Here is a 27199-nt window from a genome sequence, read left to right on the forward strand (position 1 = left end):
AATAATTAAAGCTAGCATAAAGCTTGGAATGAGTAAGTTTAAAATTTCTATATTCATTGCGAAAAAAATTTATAACAGCAAAGTAATAGTTCAAAATAAAAATTAACTCACTTTTTCAACGATTCTTGCATTTCTTTTTCAGCCAACGGATTGATGCCGATGAGTTTCTCTGAGAACTTAATGGCCTCCTTCACAGTCACCACTTTCGGTTTCTTCTTTTCGCCGTCTTTTCCGGTTGCATTCTTCTTCTGTTCTTCGGTCGGTTTCTCTTTGGCCTGCTGTTCTTCTGATGACTGCTTCACTTCTTCTCCTTCGCTCTGATCCTTCTTTTCGCCTGATTCACCGGCCTTACCAGTCTCCGGTTCTTCTTTCACTGGTTTCTCATCCAGATTATTCTTGAGAGCATCTTCTGGACCTAAACAGGAGAATGGTTAGTCTATGAAGTCGATAATTTATAGTGGCTAGATAGAAGCGTCTAATAAAAATCATGCAAATAATAGTAGGTATGCTGGATTAAACTAGATTAACAGGAGTAGCCCATTAGGAAAAACTTATTTAATATTCCATCACACCATTTCATTTAATGTTATTCAATTATTCATTAAATTGTACTACAAGTTACATCAACTAATGACTTTCTGAATATTAACTTCTATTATAAACAGTAATAGAACAGTAAAAATAGTTAAATTTCTATTTTAATTATTGGAAATTATTGGTAATTACTATTGGTAATTATTATCATCACTAGTAAGGAATCCATCAAGAGATTTTTTAAATTCAAACTTTAATTAATTGAATTTGACACCCGTTGGAAGAGGCTGAGCAATTCATAATAAACTTGTCTCCAATGTAGGATGGCTTATTTATATACGAATCAAGCTTGTATATCCCTTAATTTACATTGAGTACAACCATGAATATTTTTTTTTATAAATAGTTGTACATGCTTTCATTTTGCAAAAAATAAACATATTTTTGTGAGAGCATACATTGCACTTGAATTTCGTGACAATATCCCTGAGTCATGTTTGTTCATAACAGCCTGAGTTATCCCTGCGACCATAACCCTATGATAGCTTAATTTTGCATTCAAAGTAATTGAACTGATTCTAAGGAACTGCCACAATGATAATGAGTTCAAGGGAGCTCCGAATAAATACGTTACAACGTAGGGTTCTGTAGAGTTATTGTATGCAAATATGATAAAATTCCCTTCATGAGTACGGGTTGAAGGGGAACTCCGAATGAAGACGTACGAAACAACGAAGGATTTGCAGAGTTATCGCATGAAAATAATGACTGAATTGATTCAATAGAGTTCCCATAATGTCTACTATAACCCTAATAGCTTAATTTTGCATTCAAACTCCCACAATGATAATGAATTCAAGGAAACTCAGAATAAATACGTTACAACGAGGGTTCTGTACAATTTTTCGTGAAGTTGAGAAGTTGATATTGAAGTAATTATTCATATTAAATGAAAAAGACTAAGAAATTGTCAAAAACAACAGATTTAATGATACTTAGAAAGGCCGGTTTCGGTTATTACTCCATTGTCAATCTCTCATAAACGTTTATCAGAGATTGACAATGGTGTAATAACCAAAACCGGCCTTTCTAAGTATCTATAAATCTGTGGTTTTTTGACAATTTCTTAGTGTTTTTCATGTAATTCTGTAGAATTATAAGTTGTATTCAAATAATAATTTAATTGCTTCAATGGAGTTCCCAAAACGTCTACTATAACCCTATTAGCTTAATTTCGCATTCGAAATAACTGTACTAATCCAAAATGAAACTCCCACAATCATAATGAATTGAGGGTGCTCCGAATGAATACGTAAGTCACAATGAAGGATTTGAAGAGTTACGGTATTTCATGCATATACAATGATTGAATTGATTAATTTTAGAATGTCCTTAGTGTGGGTTGAAGGACGCTCCGAATGAATTGAACCGTTACAAGGAAGGATTTGTAGAGTTACTGCATGCAAACAGGATGATTGGCGGGCACTTACCACTGAACAACTTACTGATAGTGCTGCCCAGCTTGGAGAAAGGCGACTCCTCACCTGCGGCCTCCTCGTCAGAGAGCGTCTTCTCTATGACCAGCTCCACACTGGACAGAGCCAGCACGCCGCTCTCGTCCAGTGTGAAGTGCGCCTTAATGCCCTTCGACTCGGCGTTGGCCGCTCCCTTGTGCAGCTCGTGGGCCTCGGCCACGCCTGACAGGTCCACCTGCGATAGGTTCAGCTGGCCTACTGATCTGCAAACAAAAACCATTACATGATTATGGAAATTACAACGAGAAAGATCAAATACAGAGTGTTTCCAAATGACCAACTTAATTTCAAATAGATTTCAATAATATTATTAAAAAGTGAGTATATTATAAAAGTTATAGATTATCTATAGACTGAAATTGACTCGCTGAAAGTTGTTGAATAGGAAAGTTTATAGGTTATATTGTTTGAGCATTGAATTTCTTCTCAGTTGATTAAATAAACTAAATTTGAATTAATTTCATAATTTATTACTATTGCTATGTCTACATGTGGAAAGTGTTCGTTACCAGTCAAGAGAAGTGACAAGAATAAGGGAGTTTTGCTTCAGTGCTCTCGATGTCAGACTGATTTCCATAGTAAGTGTTTAAATTTTGAAGACTCTGAAGTTGAATTTTTGTTGTCGAAGTCATGGTCGTGTGATACGTGTATTGCTAATGTGAGACTACAACGTTCTAAATCGGACTCAACTCCAGTTAAACCGATTCATACAATGAACCCGACTTCGGAAGTGATCGACATGAGTAACTTTGTTTTGCTGTTTGAAAAGTTCAAGGAGGACATTTTAAATTCTCATAAAGAGTTGGAGAGGAAACTGGATGAAAATATCGCTAGCAACAATCTACTCCATGAGACAATTAAGCTGCAGCAGGAGTCCATTGATTCGTTGAAGAAGGAAAACGCGGAATTGAAAGCGGCTCACATCAAAATGTTGGCGTTGCTTGACGAACATGAACAGTACTCTCGTCGAAATACCGTTGAAATTCATGGTATTCCGGAAAGTGTCGATGAAGATGTCGTTCAAATTGCTACCTCGCTGGGTCGTGCATTGGACATTAATTTAAACAGTGAAGCAATTGACTGCGCTCATAGGCTGGGAAAACCGAGAGGCGACCGCCCCCCTGCAATACTTGTCAAATTCGTTCGTCGGATTGATGCGCATCTTCTTCTTGATAGAAATAAAAAGAAGAAGATTTCACCCAAGTCAATCAACCTGGACGGGGAGGGGCGAATCTTCATCAATCTATCGCTTACCAGGGGACAGAGAATGCTTTTCAATGCTGCGAGGGAGCTGAAAAAAGACGGATTGGTGCGGCATGTGTGGTGTGATCGAGCTGGTCGAGTAAAAGTGAGAAAATGAGAAAGGTTGACCTCGGTAAAATTTTTATTATTAAATCAGAGGAAGATCTTTTGCAGTTCCGTGAGTAAATGATTTCTTTTTATCACGATTGATTTATTCAAAATCAGACTCAAATTAATTTGGTACGGTTTTCTTGGTTTCTAATAACATAAGTTACTTGTTATGTGCGTTACTCTTTTTTCTTATCATGTCTGCCTCCATTTTCACCCATATAGTATTCTGATAAGTTCACAAACTCAATGAATAATACCGGATTTATATTCTAACTTACATGCTAGTTTGTGCCCAATAAAGTTACTATATGGTAACAAATATGGTAATTAGCAAATTATTTAAAGCCTGGTAAATTGATTAATGATTTATTTGAGTTATTTGAGACCTTGTAAATTATTTGCCAGAAAATTAATAATTATTTAAGTTGTTTTAAACCTGGTAAATTATTATAAACCTGGTAACAAGTATTTGAATAGCAACATAAATAATATATACATCTACATGGAATATATAAATAATCATATTGTATTAAAATAATAGCCAAACAATATTGATAATTGCGAAAGGTTTATAAATAATGTGTATCATTATACACGGGATAGTTTGTGTTCAATAAAGGTACGATACCTAGTAACAAAGGTTTAAATTGTAACATAAATAATATATACAGTACATCGACTCGGAATATATAAATAATTTTATTGCAATTTAAATAATAGTCAATTTAAAACATATTGATATTGCAAAATATTTATAAATATTATATTGATATGTACCATAATACGTAGGACAGATATGTCAGTTGAAACCATGGTTTTAATCTATTATTCAAGTTTTTGTTATCTTCTCATCGAAAACTTTGTACTGCGGTGTGTTTATGTGATTATAGTTATTTTGATGATCAATTATCTTTAATAATATTCTGAAAACTTTTGTCCTGGAATTGTTATTGTACTGTATTGATCTTACTGTTGATCAGTGAGTTATTCCGCTACAGCTAAACTGTGCTGAATATAAAACATGATTCATAATATTATAATTCATATTATAATAATTATGTATTGAAAGATGAATGATTCCTATAATATATAGTTTCTCTAGTATTAAAATTTATTGTTTTATTATTACAAGTCTCTGATATAGAATATTCTACACATAAAATGAGAATATTATGAAGAGCTATGCAAATGAATGCTCTTTCACAGTACCAGTACCATTCAAGTTCTGGCTCTTAGTTTTCAACTGTAGAGAAACTGAACACATAAATAATTTCATTCTTATCTCAATTCCGTTCAACTTGCTGGCAGGTTGTTATCACTTTTGGCAGGTTGTTATTCTGTTTGAATCAATGATGCCTTGAATCTTATCTCTGAATAACTTCTGAATCTTATTGATTATGATGATCCTTTGAATTATTCCTAATTTTGTTTTAGTGTTGTTCGTTTATTTTTTCTAGCAAATCGATCTCATTCTAATGAGAAATTGTAGCCTATAAGTTTTCCTATATTTTCTATGAGTCTACTCTATGAGTCTTTCAGTCTTATACGGTCGGGCAAGAATTATATATATTTTTCATCTTTAATTTTTATTTTTCTTCTCAGTACTTTTTCTTTTATTTTTCCCCCTTCTCCCTTTCTCTTATTGCAAATAATTTTATGGATAGTGATTTTGAATGTATATATTTATCCTCAATTGAGGACTTTAATTTTCACTTTAAAAATAATGAGAGTATAACTTTTTTTCACATGAATATTAAAAGCATCAATAGAAATTTTGATGAATTTCTGTTATATCTGAATAATTTGGATACTAAACCGGATTTTATCATATTGTCTGAAGCATGGATCCAACCAGATGTGAATATTAATTTATATAGTATTGAAGGCTACACTACTTTATTCTCATGTAATGATAACAGATGTGGTGGTGTTGTCCTTTATCACAAGGAGGAATTTTTATGCTGCACAGTGACTAGTGAAATTAATGGAGCCGATTCCATTGTCATTGATTGCGTGTGTGGTGGTTCTTGTTTCACATTGGTAGGGATATATAGGTGGCATGGAGTTCCTGTCGATTGTTTCCTTACTGATTTCTGTGGTTTGTTGGAGGGCTTGCAGAGCTCTATTGTAGTATGTTTAGGTGATTTCAATATTAATGTCAATAAATCTGATCGAATTAGTGACCAATACTTTGAGATAATAGCTTCATGTGGTTTTGAAAATGTAATTGATATTGACACACGTGTGACTGACACCACTTCAACATGTATTGATCACATACTGGTTAGAGGTCTAGCTCCATCTCTTGCACGCTCTGCTGTTGTCGAGGTCTCTATAACTGATCACAGAGCTGTATGTATATCTATGCATGCTGATAGGTCTCGATCTGAGGTGGTTTCACATGAATTTCAGGAAATTAATTATGAAGAACTTACTCGTTTACTCAGTGAAGAGGATTGGTCTACTGTGTACAGAGCTCGAAACGCTGATCAGGCTTACAATTGTTTTTGTAATATTTTGAATTTGTCCATTCAGTCATCTACATCCACTAAGCTTAGGCAAAATAACCATAGACAGAGATTGTTAAAACCTTGGATGAGCAGTGGACTTTGTGAAGCGATTGTATCAAGAGACAAGTTATACAAAAGATCTATGAATGAGCCTGACAATCGTAGGTTGAAGCTCGAATTTGTAACTTTGAGAAACAAAATAAAAAAGTGGATCAAGAAATCAAAAGAAAGATACTACTATGGTCGATTCCAGATGGTTAGAGGAAATTCCAAAAAACAGTGGAAATTGATTAATGAATTGATTGGAAGAGGTACAAAGAAAAGCAAATTCAATTTGATTACTGAAAATGGGATTGTTAGTGAGGATTCAAAAGTGGCTGATATGTTTAATGAATATTTTGTTTCCGCACCCAAGTCAGCTGTTCCTCCTCCTTTCCCTTCAATAGCTTTACATGACTATCACAATTCTTTCAGAGAGCCACGTTGTGAGAGATCCTTTTTCCTGCATCCAATTTCTCCTTTTGAGATAGAGAAAGTGATTTCATCCTTGAAAAAATCCAAGGCCCCAGGAATTGATGGATATTCCTCTGTCCTAGTTAAATGGATGAGCTCTTTCATTAGTCCAGTGTTAGCTTTTATTTTCAACTTGAGCATTTCTGAGGGCGCTTTTCCTAGCAAACTCAAAATTGCAAAAGTGATTCCAATTCCCAAAAAAGGTAACCGAAAATTGGTGGAGAACTATAGATCAATTTCACTTCTTTCTGTGTTTTCAATTATTTTTGAGAAGCTGATTAAAATTCGTCTATTGAACTTTCTAAATTCATCCAATTTTTTCTCTAGTAGTCAATATGGCTTTAGGGAGGGCTTGGGAACTGAGTTGGCTCTGAGGAAATTTGTCTCAGAAATATGTTCAAATATCAATAATAAAGAGATTAGAAGAGTATCAGGTTTGTTTCTGGACATTCGAAAAGCCTTTGATACTGTGGACCATTCTACACTTGTCAGAAAGTTGGAGGCATCTGGAGTTCGTGGTCTGCCACTTGCTTGGTTCCGTTCATATCTTACTGGGCGTTCCCAGGCTGTAAGCATTGGCTTGAGTTCCAGCCCGCTTCTGATGATCGACTGTGGAGTTCCACAAGGCTCTGTGTTGGGACCAATTTTATTCTTGGTTTACATCAACGACCTGTATCTGGGCCCCTTCAGAGGAAGTTTTACAGTGTTTGCTGATGACACGGCACTTTCTTATGGTGCATGTTCTGATGAGGATTTGTATGATCAGATGTCAAACGACCTGCACTTGATTTCCATGTGGTTCGGGTACAATAAATTAAGCCTGAATCTTGATAAAACCATTTATTTGAATTTTGGAATAGCCTCTTCTTTCTTGCTAACCCAACCTTTAAAGTTCCATCATGTGGGATGTACCAGTCGTGACTGTGACTGTGGTATCATCAATCAGTCAAAAAGTGTAAAGTATCTTGGCATTACTGTTGATGACAATTTGATGTGGAAAGGACAGATAGACGGCATGAAGAAGTACCTGCGTTGCTTACTGCATAGAATTTTCAGTTTGAAAAATATGTGTCCAACATTTGTTTTGAGAGATCTTTACTTTGCTCTTGCTCAATCTCGCCTTTCTTATGGGCTGGTCTGTTGGGGAAGTACTTATATAACTCACTTAAGGCCAGTAATGTCTCTGCAGAAGTCTCTAGTTAGAGCAATTGCTAATCAAGAGAATTTTGATTTTCTATCGTCATGCCAGGTTATGAAAATCATGCCTCTGAGGCACCTGTACGTCTTCAAGGTCCTGTCTGAATTCTATTGGTCTAGTGGAAATCAAGGGGCAACTTTGGGACATGAAACTGGAATAATGAGAACAAGGTTCACTGATAGGTTCCCAATCCCTAGACCCAATAGCACTTTCTTTCAAAAATCTTTTTGTTTTTTGCAAGGCAGGTTTTTCAATCATGTGCCACAGGATATAGTTTATGCTAATTATCCTCTTCCTGTTTTCAAGAGAAAAATAAAAAAGGTAATTTTTGCTCTCAATATCGATGTCATTGAAAGCTGGTATCATATTCAGAGATAAGATTATTCATTTATGTGAAAAATCCTTGATAAAATGTTTTAAAATTAGCATGTAAGTCATATTGAGTTATCATGCCTTTTAGTATGTATTCAGTGAGGTTCCCTGCTAATGTTCTACTGTTGTAGAAATTCAATAGGTCTAATCATTTTGAATATCCTCAAATTTTTCAATTTTAATTGTGTAGCTCCATCTCATTTTATACTTTTTTGTAGCCTATATAGTATATTTACAAAATGTTTCATCTTAGCCTGGTATAATTAGTTATGCTCTCGTTTCATATATTATTTGCTTCTTATATTCTTTTTATTTTTGTCAATATTCTAATATTCATTATATTGTGTTGATATGATACTCCTGTGCGCGGACGGAAAATTTATTTTCTTTGCGCTCAGTAAATTTGCCATAATTATTATGATTTAGTTTTAAATTTTTATTGTATTATTGTTTCATTTACAATCAATATTGTGTTTCCAACAGTATGTCTGTATTTGTTTTTATGGCAAATAAAGTCTATTCTATTCTATTCTATTCTTATACTTTCCCATAAAGCATTTTAATAGGGCTACTTGAATTGTTATAGAAATAATATTAATTGAATAAACGAATCAGCCGAAACTACTTGTGTTCATATAAAGAATTTTTGAAAAAAGTTTAGTATGTAATTATTTCTATATAAAATGAAAGTAGTATTATAAAAAAGTAAAAACTCATGATATTTAGAAGAGTAGAAAGTAAACAATAAAAAGTAAGTGTTCGCACTTCAAAAGTGTTTTTGAAGCTATTTGGCATTCAAATAATATTATGTTGACAGTGCAAAACGTAATTCATTTACAATTTTAATATATTTTATTGTGTATGTATTTTCCTTCAGTACTTGTACTTTGAGGTCGAGATAGAGGTAGCGGGGGGCCACGGAGCCAACCACATCTCTGTTATTCCTAATGTATTGAGAATTCTTTCTTTTGTCGAGTAAATAATTGAACATGTAAGATTGATAATCTGCAATTGATACACACGATTTTTATATTGATACACGCGATTTTCCTTCTTTTTTAGAGCCAAGATGGTACTTGGGTTACACTGAGGTACCTCTCTCTCGACTTCAACCTCTCACCTTTAGTTTCCATATCCTCACTAGCGAGCACCCAAATACTGATTGTATTTTTCTGAAAATGATGCCCACATGAGCTCCAGGCTTGTGCTTGGTTAATGACACGAATATAGATGATGATGAGGGATAAGTGGACTTACAATTTTTGGTGGTTCCGAAACACCGGGAAGCTATTTAAAAACTTCTTCAAATTGATGACCCAATTTTAAACCTACTATACTAGGTCAATGCAAAAATTATTTTTTATTTCATTTTTATATTTCCTACAGTATTTTTGTACTTTTATTTATTTATACATTCATACAAATTGTGCATATGTTTCTTTATTTTTGAACTCATAAATTATATTTAGAAGAGTCGGCTCTCAAGGTGGCCACCCTTACAACGGGAGTAGCAGGCGCATGAATTCATTCATTCATTTATTGTATAAAATACTATAATCATAATACAATTATGACATTGGAGGAAAAACTAGGCTGAGCCTATACTATTTTTCTCCAAAATTTTTAATAAAATGTTAATGTTGTCCAAAATATAAGGTTATGTAATCACACACTGCTTCGTCACTCGATTTTCGGTCCAGGAATTAAGATTTAAAATGTTGAATTTTGAAGGTTGATTTTATACTTTAAATGAATCACAATAAATTGATAGCTTATCAGCGCGACCACGGAGTCAACAACTTCTCTGTTATTCATACTGTATTGTGAATTGTATCGTTTTGCAATTAATCTGTCGAGAAAATAATTGAACGGTGAGGTTGATAATATGCAATTGAACAAGTTAAGTAGATTATAAGCAATTGAACTTACTGGATTTCACTGGGGTTTAGGTAATCCAGCTCAGCATAGTTGACATGGAATGTAAAATCAGTCTGGTATTTATTGAATGTTAGAATTTTCTTCTGTGGATAGGGGTTCATTTGTCCAAACAGCATTCTCTTCACCTGCTTCACCCCACCGTCTGCTTCTCTATCAAATATAACCTGTAATTGGAAAAAAATATGATCAGTATTGATATTATTATTTAAATTATAGATAATAATTATAGGAGGCCATATATCTGGAAATATAATTGAGCTATACTTTGTATAGATCCAAGAAATACAATTGAATAATTCGGAATCCGGGGACTTTAATAAATCAATAGGGTGAGTCATTATAAAAGATCCAAGTGGAAAATGGAATAGAAAGAAAAAGACAATGGAGAGAAATATGAAGTAGGCCTACAGAGAAATATTATGAAAAGTCAAAAAGTGAGTTAATAAGTTAATACTTTCAATACTAATTTAATAATTTAGTTTAACCGAAGGTTTAATCGTGTTAATACTTAGAAGTTGAAATATTAGTTATTCAAGAGTTGAGGCTGGAATAAAATGAAAAAATATAGCTTGCGTAGCTATGTATAATGCTAACAGTTTAATTTTAGAATCAATATTAAAACAATGATAATAGTGAATGAATATAATTATAATTTGAAGTTGAACAGATAATAATATATCATGAAGGATTTTATTAGATGTTGTGTTCAATGATTACTTTTGAAATTTGAATTGTAAATTTGAAATACATGAGCAACAAAGTCAAAGTTGATAAACAAAATAATCAAGAGTTGATTTTGATAGGGAGGCTATCAATTTTAATAAGACACACCTGACGTAAGTCGGAACAATGCTATTGTTAGTTAAGGCAACATTGAAATTGTTAGTCTCAAAATAAGAACAAACATATTTAAAACATACATATACTTGAAAGCAGAATATTACAATGCGAAAATGTTAAATTGAAGCTGGTAAGTTTATTGAGAATATTTCAAAATATTGGCATAGCATTCCGTTAATAGAACTGTTGGTTGAATGGAATTGGACCTTGTAGCAGCTCAACTTCTAAAAAGCAATAAAAACAGTTTATTACTGATTATTGATTAATATTGAACAAGAGCATGACTTGAAATAAGGAGTCCATAAAATTTGTACACGAATAATGAATTAAGATGAATGGTTAGTGACCACGCTTGAACAAAAGAATTAAAGAAAGAGAATTGGAAAAATGTAGGAAGAGCTGAGATGATTATGAAATTTACTTGAATGAGAATTATTCTAGAGTTTGAGGGCAAGAAGGGAGTAAATGTAGGACTAAACGCGGAATAAAAAGGAAATTACTAAATATGATTAGAATTGGAGGCAGATTTATATATTGCAATAAAAAGCAGAAAACAAAATTTTATCATAGAGGAACTATAATATAATATTATCTATAAGTATATACTTGAATATAGTTAATTATGCTTTTATGTACAGAATACAAAACTGAGCCATGTTAATAAGCACAATCCACAAATGCACAGGTGTCCGAAAACATATTAATGGTGTTTATGTAATTCAACCTCCGATAACGGAAGCCATAGTTCATAGTAATACTGTAGGATGTAGTATATATAAGTAAATAAGATATTTTCACTGATTAAGTAACCAATAGTAGGGGAAGAGCTAAATATTCTTATTCATTCATTCTTCATTCATTTATACAATACATTAAAAATAAAATACTTTAAATGATAAAGTACATCATCAAAATATTGGGGAGAGGAAAAATAAGGTAACCTTGTGCTATTCCTCTCCCAAATTTAGATAACACATAGTCCGAAATAGGTTAAGTCTTGTAGATTTTCAATTCACAAAATTTTCAGTTCTCAAGTATTTTCAAATTTAGATGTTTCAAAACTAAACATAGAAGAAATATTTCACATTATTATAACTAAAATAGAAAATATTCACATATTAAAAATATAATTTTAAAGAATTACTGAAAAACAAACTTAATTCTTAAATTTTTTCTCAGCTGAATTTTTGTGACACATATTAATAACACTAATATCATAGCTTCATTAGTGTAACTTGGAGCCGTGTTTATGAACTATTTTTGAGATTATTTGAGCCAAGCACGCTTTGTATGCCTTGCTACTAGAATCTAATTACTAGAATCGTTCTGATTGGTTCACCAAAGCGTGCTTGGTGGAAACGTTACGAAAATAGTTTATAAATGCGACTCCAAGTTATGAAGCACCCTATTGGAGCAATGAATGTCAGTACAGTAAATTTATGGCCTTACAGTATATACATACATAGGGTTTTTACTCCGCAAAAAATAATGTGACTTAATTTCTGAGGAATAATGATATTTTTAAGCATACCCAAAACTATAATTTGAATAGGCTAAAATCGCTGAAGTTTAGAGAGTTAGTTCAAATAAAAAATTGGAAAAAAGTTGTACACTGAAGCAGGTTAGTAAAAAGCTCACTCTATTATTTAGTACACTATTATTGAGTATTAATTACATCAGTATAATGGACACAAATAAATCTTAACTGTTTTGGGAATACATAAAAATCGAATCAGATGATAATAATAATAAATACAGATGAACTCTGTAATATTGAATCCTCTTAATAGGAGAACAGATAAGAGGAGTTTATAATATCAGAAACAAAGAGAGGTGAAAATAGTATTGGTCAGATATGATGTAAGGCAAACACAATGATAAGATTGAAGTAAGAAAGAATATACACAGATTTTGAGATGGAGAAGGATTGACAGAGAAATTCAACAGGGAGAGGAATACGTAACATGATTTCATGTGAATCCAAATTCATTGGAGTAAACAGAGACCAATACCATTGATTTTTGGATTTATAAATTTACAAATGCTTTTAAATGTAGTACCGTAAATATGATTGCATTCTTTCATTTATAAAAAATCAACACTTGCTTTAATAAAATCAACACATGTCAAACCCCTAACTACCGATATAAGCCCCCATCAAAATTATTAAAATATTAATTTTTGAAAACACTCAACGAGTGAATAAAAAATATTCACAACAAAATTTGGGATTGTCATGAAAAACCCAAATCCTGACCATCTTACACCGTTCAGCCCTCATGACTAACTTACCTCTAACACCTATGATGAACGATGAGTAATAAATCATATTCATGAAACAAGAAATAAAAAACAAAGTTTACAAAATTTTGGGAAATCAGAAAATCTGAAGGAAAAAAATTATTAAAATTCCTAGAAATGAAAAATATTTCTATAGTACAATTTTAGGTGTACATCTGCTACTATAACATAGAATAACAAAGAATTGCACTCCAAAGAATCGATAATTGAAAGCGAAGTTTTTGGCTGAATAAAAACCAACTAACCATCTAAATAGTGTTATTATTCGTAGTTGGATCTATGGTGAATGGTGGATCTGTTGAAACTTATAGTAAGTAACAAGAATTTCTCTTAGCTGTTCTATATTTCAGCATAAAATGAAGTTAGTATTGCCAACTTCCAAGTATTTTGATGTTGTCAATTATTTTTCCAAGTGGAATATTTTCATTTAATTTGGTTTTCAACTTATGTAAATTCCTAGTTTATATACATTTTGGATTAAAAATTGGACAAAACTTATCAAGTGATAAACATAATCTATTTTTGGACAATTTCTATCCAAATTTGGGAAAGGAACAGTTTTGAGCTTTAAGCCAGTTGTTCCTTTCCCAATCATTCATAGTAGAGAATGATATTGTAAGTATCAATGTTTAAATAAATAAATAAGATTAGATCGAAATTAAAGTCACTAACAATCAATCAAATTAATAAAAAATAAATGAGAATTTTCAGAATACTCTGAAAATATTCAATAACTGTAATTTACTACGCTCGATTGAAAGACAAAATTATAATAGCCTCTATACAAAGTAAGGAAGCTGATATGAAGCAATAGGAACATTTGAAATACATATGGATAGTAAAATAAAATATTCTTTCCATAATTGAAAAAAAAATCATTTGGAATGTAGACTTTACCCTAGCAATAATTGATCTTGACCACAATGTATTCTTACAAAGCGAAAGGGGTTAATTACCTGAATAGGGAATAGGACAGCATCTTTAGTAAGGAACTTTTTGACTTTGAAGCCATTGCTGAGGTCAGCAGCTCTGTAGACGGCACCCATCACAGCTGCTTCGTCCGTGTTCAGATTCTTACTCAGTTCCATCGCTACCTTTTCAGTCAGCTTCTCTTGCACTTTAGGCACTCTCGTACCTGCTCCTACTAGAATAACCTGCAAAAATAATTGAAAACATTAGTCTTACAGTTTTAGAAAAACTGCGTGGTTAAACGAACTAGACATTTTCAAACACTGGGCAAAGTGATGGCCAATTGAAAATTACTAATTTGGTATTTAAAACTCATCAAATAGTGGTTCACAACCTCTAGTTTATTGTGGAGAACAAACAAAACACAACTAGAGTAGGTTACTCATAGTCCGAGAGATATTACTTTTTACACGGGTCTCTCTCGAAGACAGAGAAGCCCGATGCTCTTTCCTTCACTAATCACTTCCACTACACTACCTAACAGCATTCTCCCTACTTTTATCTCAGCATCTAATTGTGCGCAGCATGCTTACTCCTCCACACTACTCTGTCCATGCAACTGTGGAAGGAGAAATCGGTTCACCCTCTTCATGTTAAGAGTAATATCTCTCAGACAATAATTATTAGGTTTGAAAGAGACTTACATATTTGAAAAGTGTTTACTCGTACAAATTTTAATCAAGGAAGCCTTTGTTTTTTTTTTAAATTTCAGACTTTCGCATTCAAGGTAAAGCTTCAAGAATTGATAATAAATATTATTATTCAGAATATTGTAAATGAGAGCCTAATCAATCAAGATCAAACTTATAATAGAGGGAATCTTGTATTGAAAATAGATGAGAATACTCTGAACAAAAGGATTCAGGGTTCTATAAACGAAATAGGATAAGTCTGAAAAGTCATATTTGATTTCACATTCCATGTCATCATTGAAATTTAGACAATTCGATAAATTTTGAAATTGGTTAGCCTATTATTTCCATAAAATATAATAGCCTAGTGTATTATTATAAATAAGAAGGTTTGAGAATCACCTGACTGATGAGATCCATTGACAGACCAGACGTTTTGAGGGCTTGATCAATGGGCGCTTTCACCCTTTCAAACAGGTCCTCACACATCTTTTCAAATTCTTCTCGAGTAACTTGAACTTTAAAATCTTTATCATCTAGCAGTCCTTCGATCTGAAAAATAAAACCGTACAATATTTATTTATAAACTGTTACAAAAAAATAATATTGGTAGATAAAATGCTAAGGCAATCCTTGTGTTTTTTTTCTTCCAAAACTTGGTTATGACACAGTCCAAAAAGTAGGTTAGGCTATGTTTCTTTCATTTGTTCAATTTTCAGTGTAAACAAAAAATTGAATTTAAAACACGAAATTAGACTCAATAAGCTCTAAAAACTGTAGAATATTGAGCTACTTCCCAATATCGAACCTCACCATATAATTTCGAACCCCAATCTGAATAGTCTCTCAAGGCACCAAGAGAGTTGCCATTGTATCTTGAAAACCGGGTTAGTATTACATTGAGTCATATGTACAAGCAGTACAAGGATCCGCTATCTGTGTACAAGAATACTCAAAATGTATTCGCTTTATCGGTAATATTGGGATTTTACTAGCAACATTTCATTAAATACTATTTAGCCACAGATTTTTCTTATTTATCGACAAATGGATACGAGTCAATAATCTATGATAATTTCCCGATATGAAACATATTTCCACTTTCTTAAAGACGATAAAAACTCAACTTACTTGAGCAAAATGGTCAACATTGGCACTGAGCACATTTTTGACTCTGCCAGCTTCTTTGAACAGCTTAGCCATTGCACGAGGATTCTGGAACACATCATTCGGCGTTTTCTTCATTTCGTTGAACTTCTTGCCCAGGTGATCTCTCAATCGCATCTGCTTTTCAAGACCTCCAAGTGTTCTATCATATCTGCAATCAAAATGAGAATCATATTAGAAACGAATAATCAGGAAACAAAGAAAAGTAAAAAGTAAAATTGTCACAGACACCTTTTTTGAGCTAAAAGCCATAAATCTGTAAGTCTTGTACCATCTATTAAAGAGCCAATCATATAACCAATCACAGTCATCATAACCAATCCAAAATACATTCATGGAGATTGGTTGGTTGAATTATGGCTTCAGTATGATAAATTGAACTCTAGTGAATAATGTATTAATCAAAGAATCAATTTTCCTTCATCAAGATGATGTCCGCAATCATGTATCTGAGTAGCAAAAGATATTATCAAGGAAGATGACCTAGAGTTAGCTACAACTGTCAGTGGAGCTGGCCAAAAGCATCTATCCAAGCAGCAAGCGGAGCACGCCATTTATCTAACCAGAGCGACCAGATACTGATACAAACACATCGAGCCAACCTTGTTAGTGAAAGCACATCTCTCAGTCAGTTCCTGCATTTCGCAACTCTTATGTCCGGCTTCACCAAACTCGGTCAAGAAATTTGAACATGGTCAAATCATATATGCTCTACAACGAGTGCACTGGAACATATGATTTCTATGGCGTTAGTTACTATTGATAATAATTCTAGTGCACACTTGTAAATCGTCCGCGGCTTGATCATATTCAAATGCCTGGACTGAGCATTTAGAAAAGAATAGCTAAAAAACTATAATAAATTGATGGAAAGAAAGAGAAAGCTTGCTGAAACCGGACATTAGAATTCTAAGATGGATATGGAACTGCCCCTAAGAATTGGGGAGTGATTGAATAGACCATATATGGTAGTAGATATAGTTTGACCACATATAGGCCATGGTGTTTGTCTGCTTATTCAAATTGTCTTATGACAGAATTGAATTTATTACGATCGTGCAACGAAATTACGATGCATAAATAGATGAGACTCACCCCACACCGATGACAGAAAGCTGTGGATTGGATTCGACTACTCCCTTCTCTTTAGTTTTGACAAGTTGGAAGCTGACGACAGTGGCTGTGGTGCTCGAAGCTCCCATGTCGTAGAACATCACATACTGGGCGGTTTCATTGAAGTCTTTGCGCCGGAAAATACCATAATTCAAGGCAACTGCAAATACCATACACGTTATTGAGTAAATTGATCAGTAGAAATCTAATAGAAGTAGTATCAAATAATTCAAACATCATTGCAAAAAACTATTCAAATCTTAAGCTCTTCTTTTATTTATTTACACAAGGACAAAATGAAAACACTGATTAAGAGAGACAACAGAATTAATCCAAAGCTGTTTCTCTATCAAATTTAGGTTGATAGGTCTAAATGACTAAATGGGCTTTCAACATCATATTAAATAAAAACACTAAATCTTAATTTTTCTTTTAACGTCATCATAAGTAATTCAAGCTCTGGATTGACATTTCTTTTGTTAATGGTTATTCGTTTTTTAATAATTATCCAAGCTCCAAAGACCGTATTACATGAGAACTCTTTAGCTGGCCACTAAAGGTTGAACGAGCATGCACATACACAGTCGACTCACGTTGTTTTTTCATCACAGCGAAACTCTTCGAGAAAAACTTTTTGAAATAGGTTCTTGTATTTCCAATTTATGTTGTTTAAATTTTCTTCGCTGCTCTATCTGAGGTTGAATTATTTTTCTATCATTGATGATTGTAATTTTCCAGTACAATAACAATTACCTATTGTTATTGGTTGTTTATTTTATGTTAAAAGCCTCTCTCTGATGACAGTGTATGTGCATGCACGTTCAACAGTTAGTGGCCAGCCTTAGACTTTGAACTCAATAGACACTGGTCACCAGTTCAGACACCTCTACGATACAATTGGTGACTCACTGGTGTACTAGTGTACCAGCCTTGATCTCAGATTTTCATCCTTCAAGGGTGTTTTTCATTCAACGGCGTCTTTCATTTATATTCTTAATGTTATTCATTATCAATTATTGAGTACGTTGTTTCATTGTTCTATTTTCAATTCAAAATTTTTTAATTTTATTTCGCACAACCTATTACATTATAACAAACATATTTGATCTAAACTATCTTAATTCGAGATTTTAGTACAATATACAAATATGTGGAATGGGAATCTTTGTGCATTGATACGAAAACATAAAATTATTCTAAACAATATTCCTCATGATAATTCGGAGAAGACAGTTTTGGGTAAAACTGTTGTCACTCTTACATTAATTAATGTCATGAATTGTGTACTATTAAACGAGAAAATGCAAATGATTGATGAATGATCTAACCTGCAGTGTAGTCATTCATCAGCTGAAGCACCTTCAAGCCGGACAACTCGGCGGCCTGGAGCACGGCTCTCCGTTCAGCCTGGTTGAAATAGCCGGGCACTATGATCACAGCGTCGTTGATCTTCTCAATCGCCGAGTTCTGGGCAAACTCTCTCGCTTTCTGCAGCAGCATAGCTAGCAGCTCTTCCGGCGTGAACTGCGTTTCGCTGTCCACACCACAAACAATCATCATCAGGAAATAAAAAGTAGCCCTCACCAAAAAGTTAATAAAGAATCATCATTATTGAACAGTTTGATAAATTCACGGCATAACTTGGGTTTATGGCTGAAGCCTGACTTGACATTAAGCACTGGCATAGCCTTCGAAAACTTGCTACCATCGGACTCCCTGTTATACTACTCAACAATCTACTTATTTATTCGGGTAGGTATATTTGATCACGGATGTGAGTATTGCATGTTTGGTTTCTTATCACAGCGGAGAGATTTCATGAATAAAAATATAATAGGATCAAATTTAACGCGAAGTTGAATCGATTGGAAGGCGATATGGAATATTATAGTAGGTTAGTGAGAGAATAGTTTTTTTCAGAATGATGACTGTGTAATCTGTGGCTTGTGCGTGGGTGATGATGGATAATGGCAAGGGTGAAAATAAAGTTTCATATGCAAGTAAACAAGTCAACATAGTTTATTTCGTTTTTATTATAGTATGAGGAAATTCTATACTTTTTTGGACGCAGAGTTGATTTTCAATATATTTCCATTTTCATTTTATATTGAGAGACTCAGATTCCCCATTTATCATACAACTACATGAATGTAATGAGAAATAATTAGAAGATGGAATAAAATTAACAATACAATGAATTTTAGATTGTAATGCAGATGATAAAGATGAAAAGGTTACTGTAGTAAGATTAACGTTTTCACAGCCAGTGGACATACTTGTCACGTTTCCATTTCCACCACCTACTAAAGTCAATAGCTGTGATTTAAGTCATCCCGGTATATCTGATCTAGCCTAATATTAATTGTTGATTTTTTGTCAATGATTGTCAATTCTATTTCAAATTATATTATATATGTATCAAGAAATATATATTCTTATGATTCAACCTATTAAGATAAAATATTCTGATAGTTCATTATATTCCTACATAGTCTACAAACATTTATGGCAAATGGCAACAGTGCTGGGTTGGAAAAGGATAGATCTAATAAATTCGTTTGATGAGGGACAAGGATGACAAATCAATGTTAATCAGTTGCTGACGTTAGAACGTAAATCTTACAGGAAAATCTTAATGGCAACGCAAATGGCAAAGGTGCGGAGTAGGAAAGGATAGGGCTACCTGCTTTGGCTAATGACAGACAAGGTTAGCAAACCAATGTTAATCATCTGCTTACTTAAGAGAGTAAATCTCACTACAATTAATAGGATTATCTTTTGAGGTGCCTACAGTTTCATAACTAGCCTTTGTATGTGTATGATTGAGGCGAGGGATGATGCATCGAATTTCTGACGAAATAGGAAGGGAGCCCATGATCGGTAAAGCCACAGAAGAAGGATCCCTTATGTTTTTCCTCCATGGTACAGCGATGATAACACACAAGATAAAATACAGTATGAAATACAAAAGTATATTATATTAAACTGATCTATTACTTCTATTTTTAGAAGTAAAATAAAAAGATAGAGGAGTTTGGTGATGGTGACGTGAACACATACCTGTCATGTTGAAAGACGACAGTGCCCCTGTCAGGACTAGCGACTATATCGTAGTAGGGGAATCGTTTCTTGAACACTTGAACGAGAGGATGGTCGATCTTCTTGCCGAGCAACTCGAGGAAGTGCGTGTAGCAGAGCTTGGGGAAGCGCACCCCTACCGTGAGGGCGTCCTCTCCGAAAGTCCTTTCGCCGTCCCGGAAGGCAATCGCCACCGGCGTTTTCCGTTTCGACTCTTTATTTAAAGCTATTTCCATTGGCACGCCCGGCTGTAATACACGAAAATGAATTCATTAAGAAAAATTTGAATTCATTTTTGCCAAAAACAAAGAAAAACTTTACAAGAAAAATATAATATGCTACTGCACTAATCTGAAGTACATACCATGAAAATAAAGGAACCATATTAATTTAATTAGAAATAATTACATTAAGCACTACATCGTTAACAAATAATATCTTTACAAATGTATGCACTGTATGATATATTTAAATTGAGTTTATTCGTTTTTCAAGTATTTTGAAAAGGTTGCTTCAGATTCTAATTCCATAAAAGTTAAAGATAATTTGATAAATACCCAAAACTAGTCGTGTCTGAAAATCTGTAAAGGTTACTAGTAAATCTTTGAAATTATTCCAATCATTATATTATAATTATTACATAGATTTACTAGTACTTTCCCTTTTTAATTTTTTTGATGTACGACTTGTTTCGGGTATTCATTCCTATATCAAGTGATTGAAATGATGTATTAAATTATTTGAATTGAAAAGGGAACTAGTAATTCTATGTAATAAAACTTTCAAGTAGCCTAGCCATATTGAAATAAATGGAAGCAGAGATGAACGAATATAGATTAATATAGTTTCCTTGCTCTATGATGGAAGATAATAGCCTATATTCTTATAACTCAATGTTTATAATTTCGATTTACGATTTCCAATCATTATTACTTATGTTTATTTGGTTGATTTGGCCCAGAAAGGGATATTTGGTGAAGTAAAAGATACCTATCAACAAAGAAACCAGAGCCAAAAACGTTCAATAAAGTATTTTCAAATAGGCCTAACAAAATTAGTTAGTCTTTACTAGTTTTTAATCGCTAGACGCATAGACTTCTTATTGTATTTTATCTGTATTTACTGTATTTATCTTGAATTATTAAGTATTTATTTTTAAATTATTAGTTAACTGTATTAACATGATAAAGAAGTAAAAAAAGGAATCTAAGTACTTTTTTTTTAATTTTTACTCATTTTAATTTTTCCCGTCTCACTTCGTCTATGCATTACTTTTAACGTCAATCGAATTCTGAGAATCAGTTCCTCCCTGGTCTCTAAAGGTTCTCTGTAAACTTTACTTTTCACAAGCCCCCAAAAGTAGAAACCTATTGGAGTAAGATCAGGTGAGCGTGGTGGCCAACTTAAGGGTCCACCTCGGCCAATCCTGTTATCAAGCCACCCACAGACGTTTCTAGCATAATATAGGAGGCAGCCATCCAACTGGAGCCACATATTCTGCCTCAAATTGAGAGACACGTTTTCCATCAATTCGTGGAGCTCATTGACCAGAAAGTCCATAAAAACCTCACCATTTATTCTTGCAGGGAAAATGAAAGGTCCATGTATGTGCATTGTGGAAATTTACAGCACCAGTTCTTGTGAACGTACTTTTATATGTGATCTGTCCATAAAATGTTTGAAACACAATCTTGTGCTAAGATCCAACGGCAAAACTGCATCCTTGAAACAGTATCAGGTTCATTAAACTCTTGAACTGGGGTATCATGAAATTGGGGTCAAAAGTTATTCTTCTTCAATATTCTTTGAACTATCATTCTTGCCCAGCTGCCCGCCGGATGCTGGATCGAGGATACTGCTCGAAATACTTTAGAATAAGATTCTCAAAAGCTTCAGAAATTAAGACAGGCCTCTCGTACCTTGAAACTGATTCTAGGCCCTTACCATCTTGTCATCTGTCAAAACTTTACTTTTCACGAGCCCCCAAAAGTAGAATGTGAATTTCCTCATTTTGAAGGTGCTCAATCCAGATATTAGCAGTTTTTAACACTTTATCATGGAACTTGCCTTTCCAAATTTATACTCATTCAAAAGCTTATGAAATGGAGATATTTTTTAAATATTGAAACCATTATAAATACCCGGAATGAAATCAAGAAAAAACGATTGAAATTTGACTTTGAATTTGAAGAATAGCATTCTTTCAAGTTTAAGCCCTAATAAAAAACTATAAAATATCCAACAGCAAAAAAATTACATTAATCTTGTTCGAAATTTTTTCTCTTTCCAACAATAACCTTGAAATTGAAATTCGACTAGTAGTTTTCGAGTTATTGAGTATTTAATGACCGGAAGTAGGCATATTCTGAAAATATCGAAAAATCTATATATCTCGAAAACTAAGGTCGATAGGAAAAAAATTTACTGAACATTTTTGGTCAGAAATGTTATGTAGAGTCTATGGTCAACGGCTTTTACAACCTTGGTGGGAAACCCTGTATATTGCAATATTATACAGAGAGTGTTCTGAAAAAGGTGACCATAAGTCAGGGCGTGATTCCTCACATCAAAAGAAGAAAAAAATTTCTTATTAACATAGGTTCGAAAATGCTTAGTTACCAAGTTATTCAGAGTGGAAGATTTTGTCTGAATTTCTGTGCCCCTGCTGAAACGGAGCCCTACGGGTATTTGTTTGCTGTTAATTAAGATGTCCAAGTACTTTAGCGTACTTTATGTAAAATGAACTGAGAAATTGAATAAAACCGTTTCCAGACCAGTAGCTACAGTAATTTTCAAGATATGTGACGAAATACGCGAAACTTGGTCCCGAAAAACAAGTTCCTTTGAGGTTTGAAGCAGATTTACTATATTAAATGTACAATAAAAACAAAAAAAACTTTTATAGAACTTGTAAAGAGTTTAATTTTGAAGAGAAAGATGTAGAATAAGTCTATAATGGACAAACGCAATCTTAAAAAATAATCCTTTATTACATACAAAACATGAACTATTTTTCAAGCACAGATGGAATTAAATAGAGAATGCATTTATTCAAATGCTAATTAATATATGATTATTATTTAACCAAAATCCTAAATAAATGCTGTAAATCACCCCGAAGACTTCTGCTACTGCAGACATTGACAACAGGGTTAACAACTAGATGGAAATTCGATGAGAACTAATATCCAAAAATTATTTGCCAGCCCGGGAATCGAACCCGGTACCTCCCAATTGCCAGTCAGGAATGCTTACCCTTACACCGAACTGACAATCTCTTATTCTACATCTTTCTCTTCAAAATTAAATTTACTACAAGTTCTATAAAAAAATATTTTGTATTTATTGTACATTTAACATAGTAAATCTGCTTCAAACCTTGAAGGAGCTTGTTCTTCAAGACCAAGTTTCGCGTATTTCGTCACATATCTTGAAAATTACTGTAGCTACAGGTTTGAAAACAATTTATTTAAATTCTCAGTTAAATTTACATAAAGTACGCTAAATTGTACATCTTAATCAACAGCCAACAAATACCTGTAGGGCTTCGTTTCAGCAGGGGCAAAGAAATTCAGACGAAATCTTCCACTCTGTATAACTTGGTAACCAAGCATTTTCGAGCCTATGTTAATTGAAACTTTTTTCTTCTTTTTATGTGAGGAATCACGCCCTGACTTATGGTCACATTTTTTCAGAACATTATGTATAACCAAGTTAAAATAATTTGAAACTATTTTGTATTTGAGGCTTTCGATGTGTTCGCGCTGTATAGTATGGAACCTTTCGAGAAAGCTATACCTAAGTTAAATTAAGAATCATTAATTTCACCTCATATAGGTTTTGATTCATTTTTAAATATGAAACATAGATTTAACTAATACCGAACAATCAATTCAGTGGTTTTCCACATCATTCTTATTAATTTTACATTTTTATCAATTTGTCATACATAGAATATTGAAGAATTCTTTTACTTTTCTTCAATAGCTCAATTTCAATATTTTTTCCAACTACGTAGTAATGTAGGCTATTATCCATGATTTTTTAGCCTACTGATCTAGTTAATTATGTTTTTGATACTTACTGAAACTATAGCAACTTTCATCCATTCTGTGCCAAGATCTACACTCATAACAGAAACGCTCCATACTGGCGCTGTGCAAAGTATGAAGACTAGAGATACGATACTCCACCAAACTGAACCAGTCATTCTGAAATCATAAATAGACGCAGTACTTAGCTTATTTGAAATAGATAAATTGATGCATAGCCCATAAAAGAGCAAAGAAAGCTCAGGATACGTATAAAAACGTGTACAAAGTAATAAGTTGGATAGGCTAAAAAACTTAACATGGAAATGGCTTACTATGTTGAAAGAAGAAAATTAATCTCTAGTCGGTTCTAACGTTCAAATGAAGATCATAAGTAAAAATAATCATATTATTGGAAACTGGACAGAAAATACTATTAACTTAGAGTACTTATCCAGAATGAACATGTCAGGTAAGAGAAAAACTGCATTCACTGACTGAGGTAAGGCTCAAATTAATAGCCGGCACTTTGAAGGGCATAAATTTAATTCAGAAGATGAAATTTAATACTAATTTTGATACGTGTAGAAATGCAGATTGTATTAGAATATAGTTATAACTATCTTTACAACATTGAATGGGCACATAGATATTAGAAATCGAGTAGATACCATAGCATATTCAACTCAATGTATTGAAGGTGTGAAGAACTATCATTATCGTAGTAGTTTGCCAGCACTGTCAACTAAACTGTAAACATACTTAGGCTTGAGTAACGACCGATATATCAATAAAATATCTCTATATTACGGTAAACAGCATTCAAAAAGTCCATGTAATATTTAATAACCTAGATAAAACAGCTTGCTAACCTTATTTTATTGAATCACTAGAAAGATCAATACTAATAGAAAGAAGCAGCATTTTTTTTTTAAATTAAAGATTCCAATACATAGTTTCATTAGTAAGTCGATAATTAAATTGCTGAAAAGTTATAATAAATAGAAAAGTAACGTATTGTAACAAAAACGGTTTGTACTATTCAACATAGCCTAAAATTGCAAGCGTCAAAACAGTGTACGTTTATGTTTTAATAGCTGACCTACCTGCTGGAATATGTATCAATTTCGTTGAAAATAAAACATAAAATAGTTGAGTTAATTACCTTAATAAATTAGTAAAACATGGACATCAATAAATAAAGAATTGACTAAAACACCACGTAACAAGAAACAACCATGTGTTGTCTGAATGCCATCGGCTGCCAAAGCCGAAAAGGTTTTGTGTCTTTCTATGATTGGACGATTGTGCGCAACATCTATTGGTTGATTTTTTAAAGCGGGAGTTTCAAACAAGCTTAACATTTTCAAGCAGTAGCTGTTACTGTACGGTAATAGAACTAATAATAAATTACTGTCACGTTCAAGAAAAATAATGATGAATTTAATTTTTGAGTCTGAACAACAATAGAATCATATTAGAATAAGAAACAGCTATTCAATTATTTATAAAATCAACAAAATTGGGAATAAATTAGATGTAAGTACGGTACTTAATTAAAATGAGTACGGTACCGTTAGTTATTGAGGACTAGAATGAAAATCTATTGCACTACGTACCACACGACTTAATTCAAAACATGGAAATTTCCCACAGAACTCTCCATTTTAAAACTATGAATATCATTGGACTATTATTTTTTATTGTTGATTACTCGTCAGTAGTAAATTAATACCAAAATTTGAGAAACACGCAAGCGTTACCAATCAGTGACATCACTACTGACAATCTTCCTTTCAATTTTGAATCAATAATTCATTGAATTTCTTTGCGACTCGACTGAGGACACTAAATTATTATATTATAAGCAGTAGGCTACCTGTAGACTGAAGATAACGAATTTTATATCCACGACGTTGACATTTATTCACCAACTTTTAGTATTATTATAATTTTATTAAATTTTATGAATAGATACTAAAAATTCACAAGAATTATTTTATACATATACCCATAAAAATAACAGTAAAACTGTAGGATATAAACATTTAGTGGAATATGAATAATATTCGATTGTTATAAATTAAGTGATTATTAACAAGCAGTTCGTAATGGAAACAAACATTGAAGAGTAATATTTATTCATAGCAAGCTATTGATATAACTTATTGAAGCATAAAAGCTTAATAATTATTGTGTTCTGGGAATAACATTATATTAAAGTCATTGAATCTATCATAATATTATTCACAAAGGGAGAAAAGCCTGAAATCATCTCTTCAACATGTTTTAATCAATTAAATTTGATAATCCATTCAAATCTAAAAGTTGCTGAGGTAGGTAGTAAGAAGTGTAATCAATTTTTTCAATAACAGTGACCCAGTTATGAGTTTTTGCTACCAAAATCGCTGATTCAGAACCCTAAGGCGGGATGCACACCGGAGAAACGCGTTTCGTGAAAAAAGTTTCAGGAAACATGAAAAAAAAGTTGCTCGCAATCGACAGATTAAGCTGAATTTATGGATTCAACTATGTAGACTAAATAGGCTAATTTAATATTTTAAAAATTTCAGCTTGAAATTTGTAGACTTTTCCATTACCTAGTAATATGAGTAAATTTTATTATTTATTTAGTGATATGAGTAATATAAGCTATTTTCATTATAAGTGAAATCTATCCAAAGCTAGTAGACTGTCTACTATAGTTTGTGTAAAACAAGTTGAGACTTGGCCCTCCATCCGAAGAGATTACAGGGTTGCCAAATCGTGTAAAATTGCATCTTTCTCAAATTTCCAATTCAACGTCAGAATTGGATGTATAATATCATCCCCGATATCCTAGTAGTGCTAGAAAATTTTCAGGGTTGAAGGATTAAAAGGAAATTTAACTTTTATGATAAAATTGGAACCATCGCGAAGATTTGTTTTTCTTTTGAATATCACTTCTCTCAGAATCATGTAGCGTCGTAATGCGTGATAATTTTATATCAAATGAACGGGGAAAATGTCTCCTTCCTATTGGTGTCTGGATCATTTTAATCATGTTTGTCAATGTCGATACATTTCGAGCAGAAAACATGAAATTTTCGACATGCTGGAAACTTTTTTGTTTCAA

General features: G+C 32.9%; 1 protein-coding gene across 9 annotated transcripts in view; it reads right to left on the minus strand.

Moving 5' to 3' along the window:
• LOC111054160 (hypoxia up-regulated protein 1) overlaps positions 1-25370 on the minus strand; it is a 45330-nt gene extending 19960 nt beyond the window's left edge. Inside the window, exons 1-12 of one of the 9 annotated variants that reach the window (XM_039437868.1) lie at positions 25250-25370; positions 24138-24264; positions 20036-20301; positions 18304-18509; positions 16958-17135; positions 15827-16013; positions 15098-15247; positions 14051-14248; positions 13086-13094; positions 9945-10117; positions 2040-2272; positions 112-415 (exon numbers count right to left, since the gene is read on the minus strand). In XM_039437868.1, coding sequence (XP_039293802.1) covers positions 112-415; positions 2040-2272; positions 9945-10117; positions 13086-13094; positions 14051-14248; positions 15098-15247; positions 15827-16013; positions 16958-17135; positions 18304-18509; positions 20036-20301; positions 24138-24263 — 2030 coding nt within the window. In that variant the 5' untranslated portion in view covers position 24264; positions 25250-25370. Of the gene's footprint in view, positions 1-111; positions 416-2024; positions 2273-9944; positions 10118-13085; positions 13095-14050; positions 14249-15097; positions 15248-15826; positions 16014-16957; positions 17136-18303; positions 18510-20035; positions 20302-24137; positions 24265-24956 lie in introns of all 9 variants that reach the window. The other 8 variants (XM_039437865.1, XM_039437866.1, XM_039437867.1 and 5 more) reach the window with 8 other exon arrangements.
• Positions 25371-27199: the final 1829 nt, after the last annotated feature.

This window comes from Nilaparvata lugens, chromosome 11 (genome assembly GCF_014356525.2).
Source record: "Nilaparvata lugens isolate BPH chromosome 11, ASM1435652v1, whole genome shotgun sequence".
NCBI classification, from domain to species: domain Eukaryota; kingdom Metazoa; phylum Arthropoda; class Insecta; order Hemiptera; family Delphacidae; genus Nilaparvata; species Nilaparvata lugens.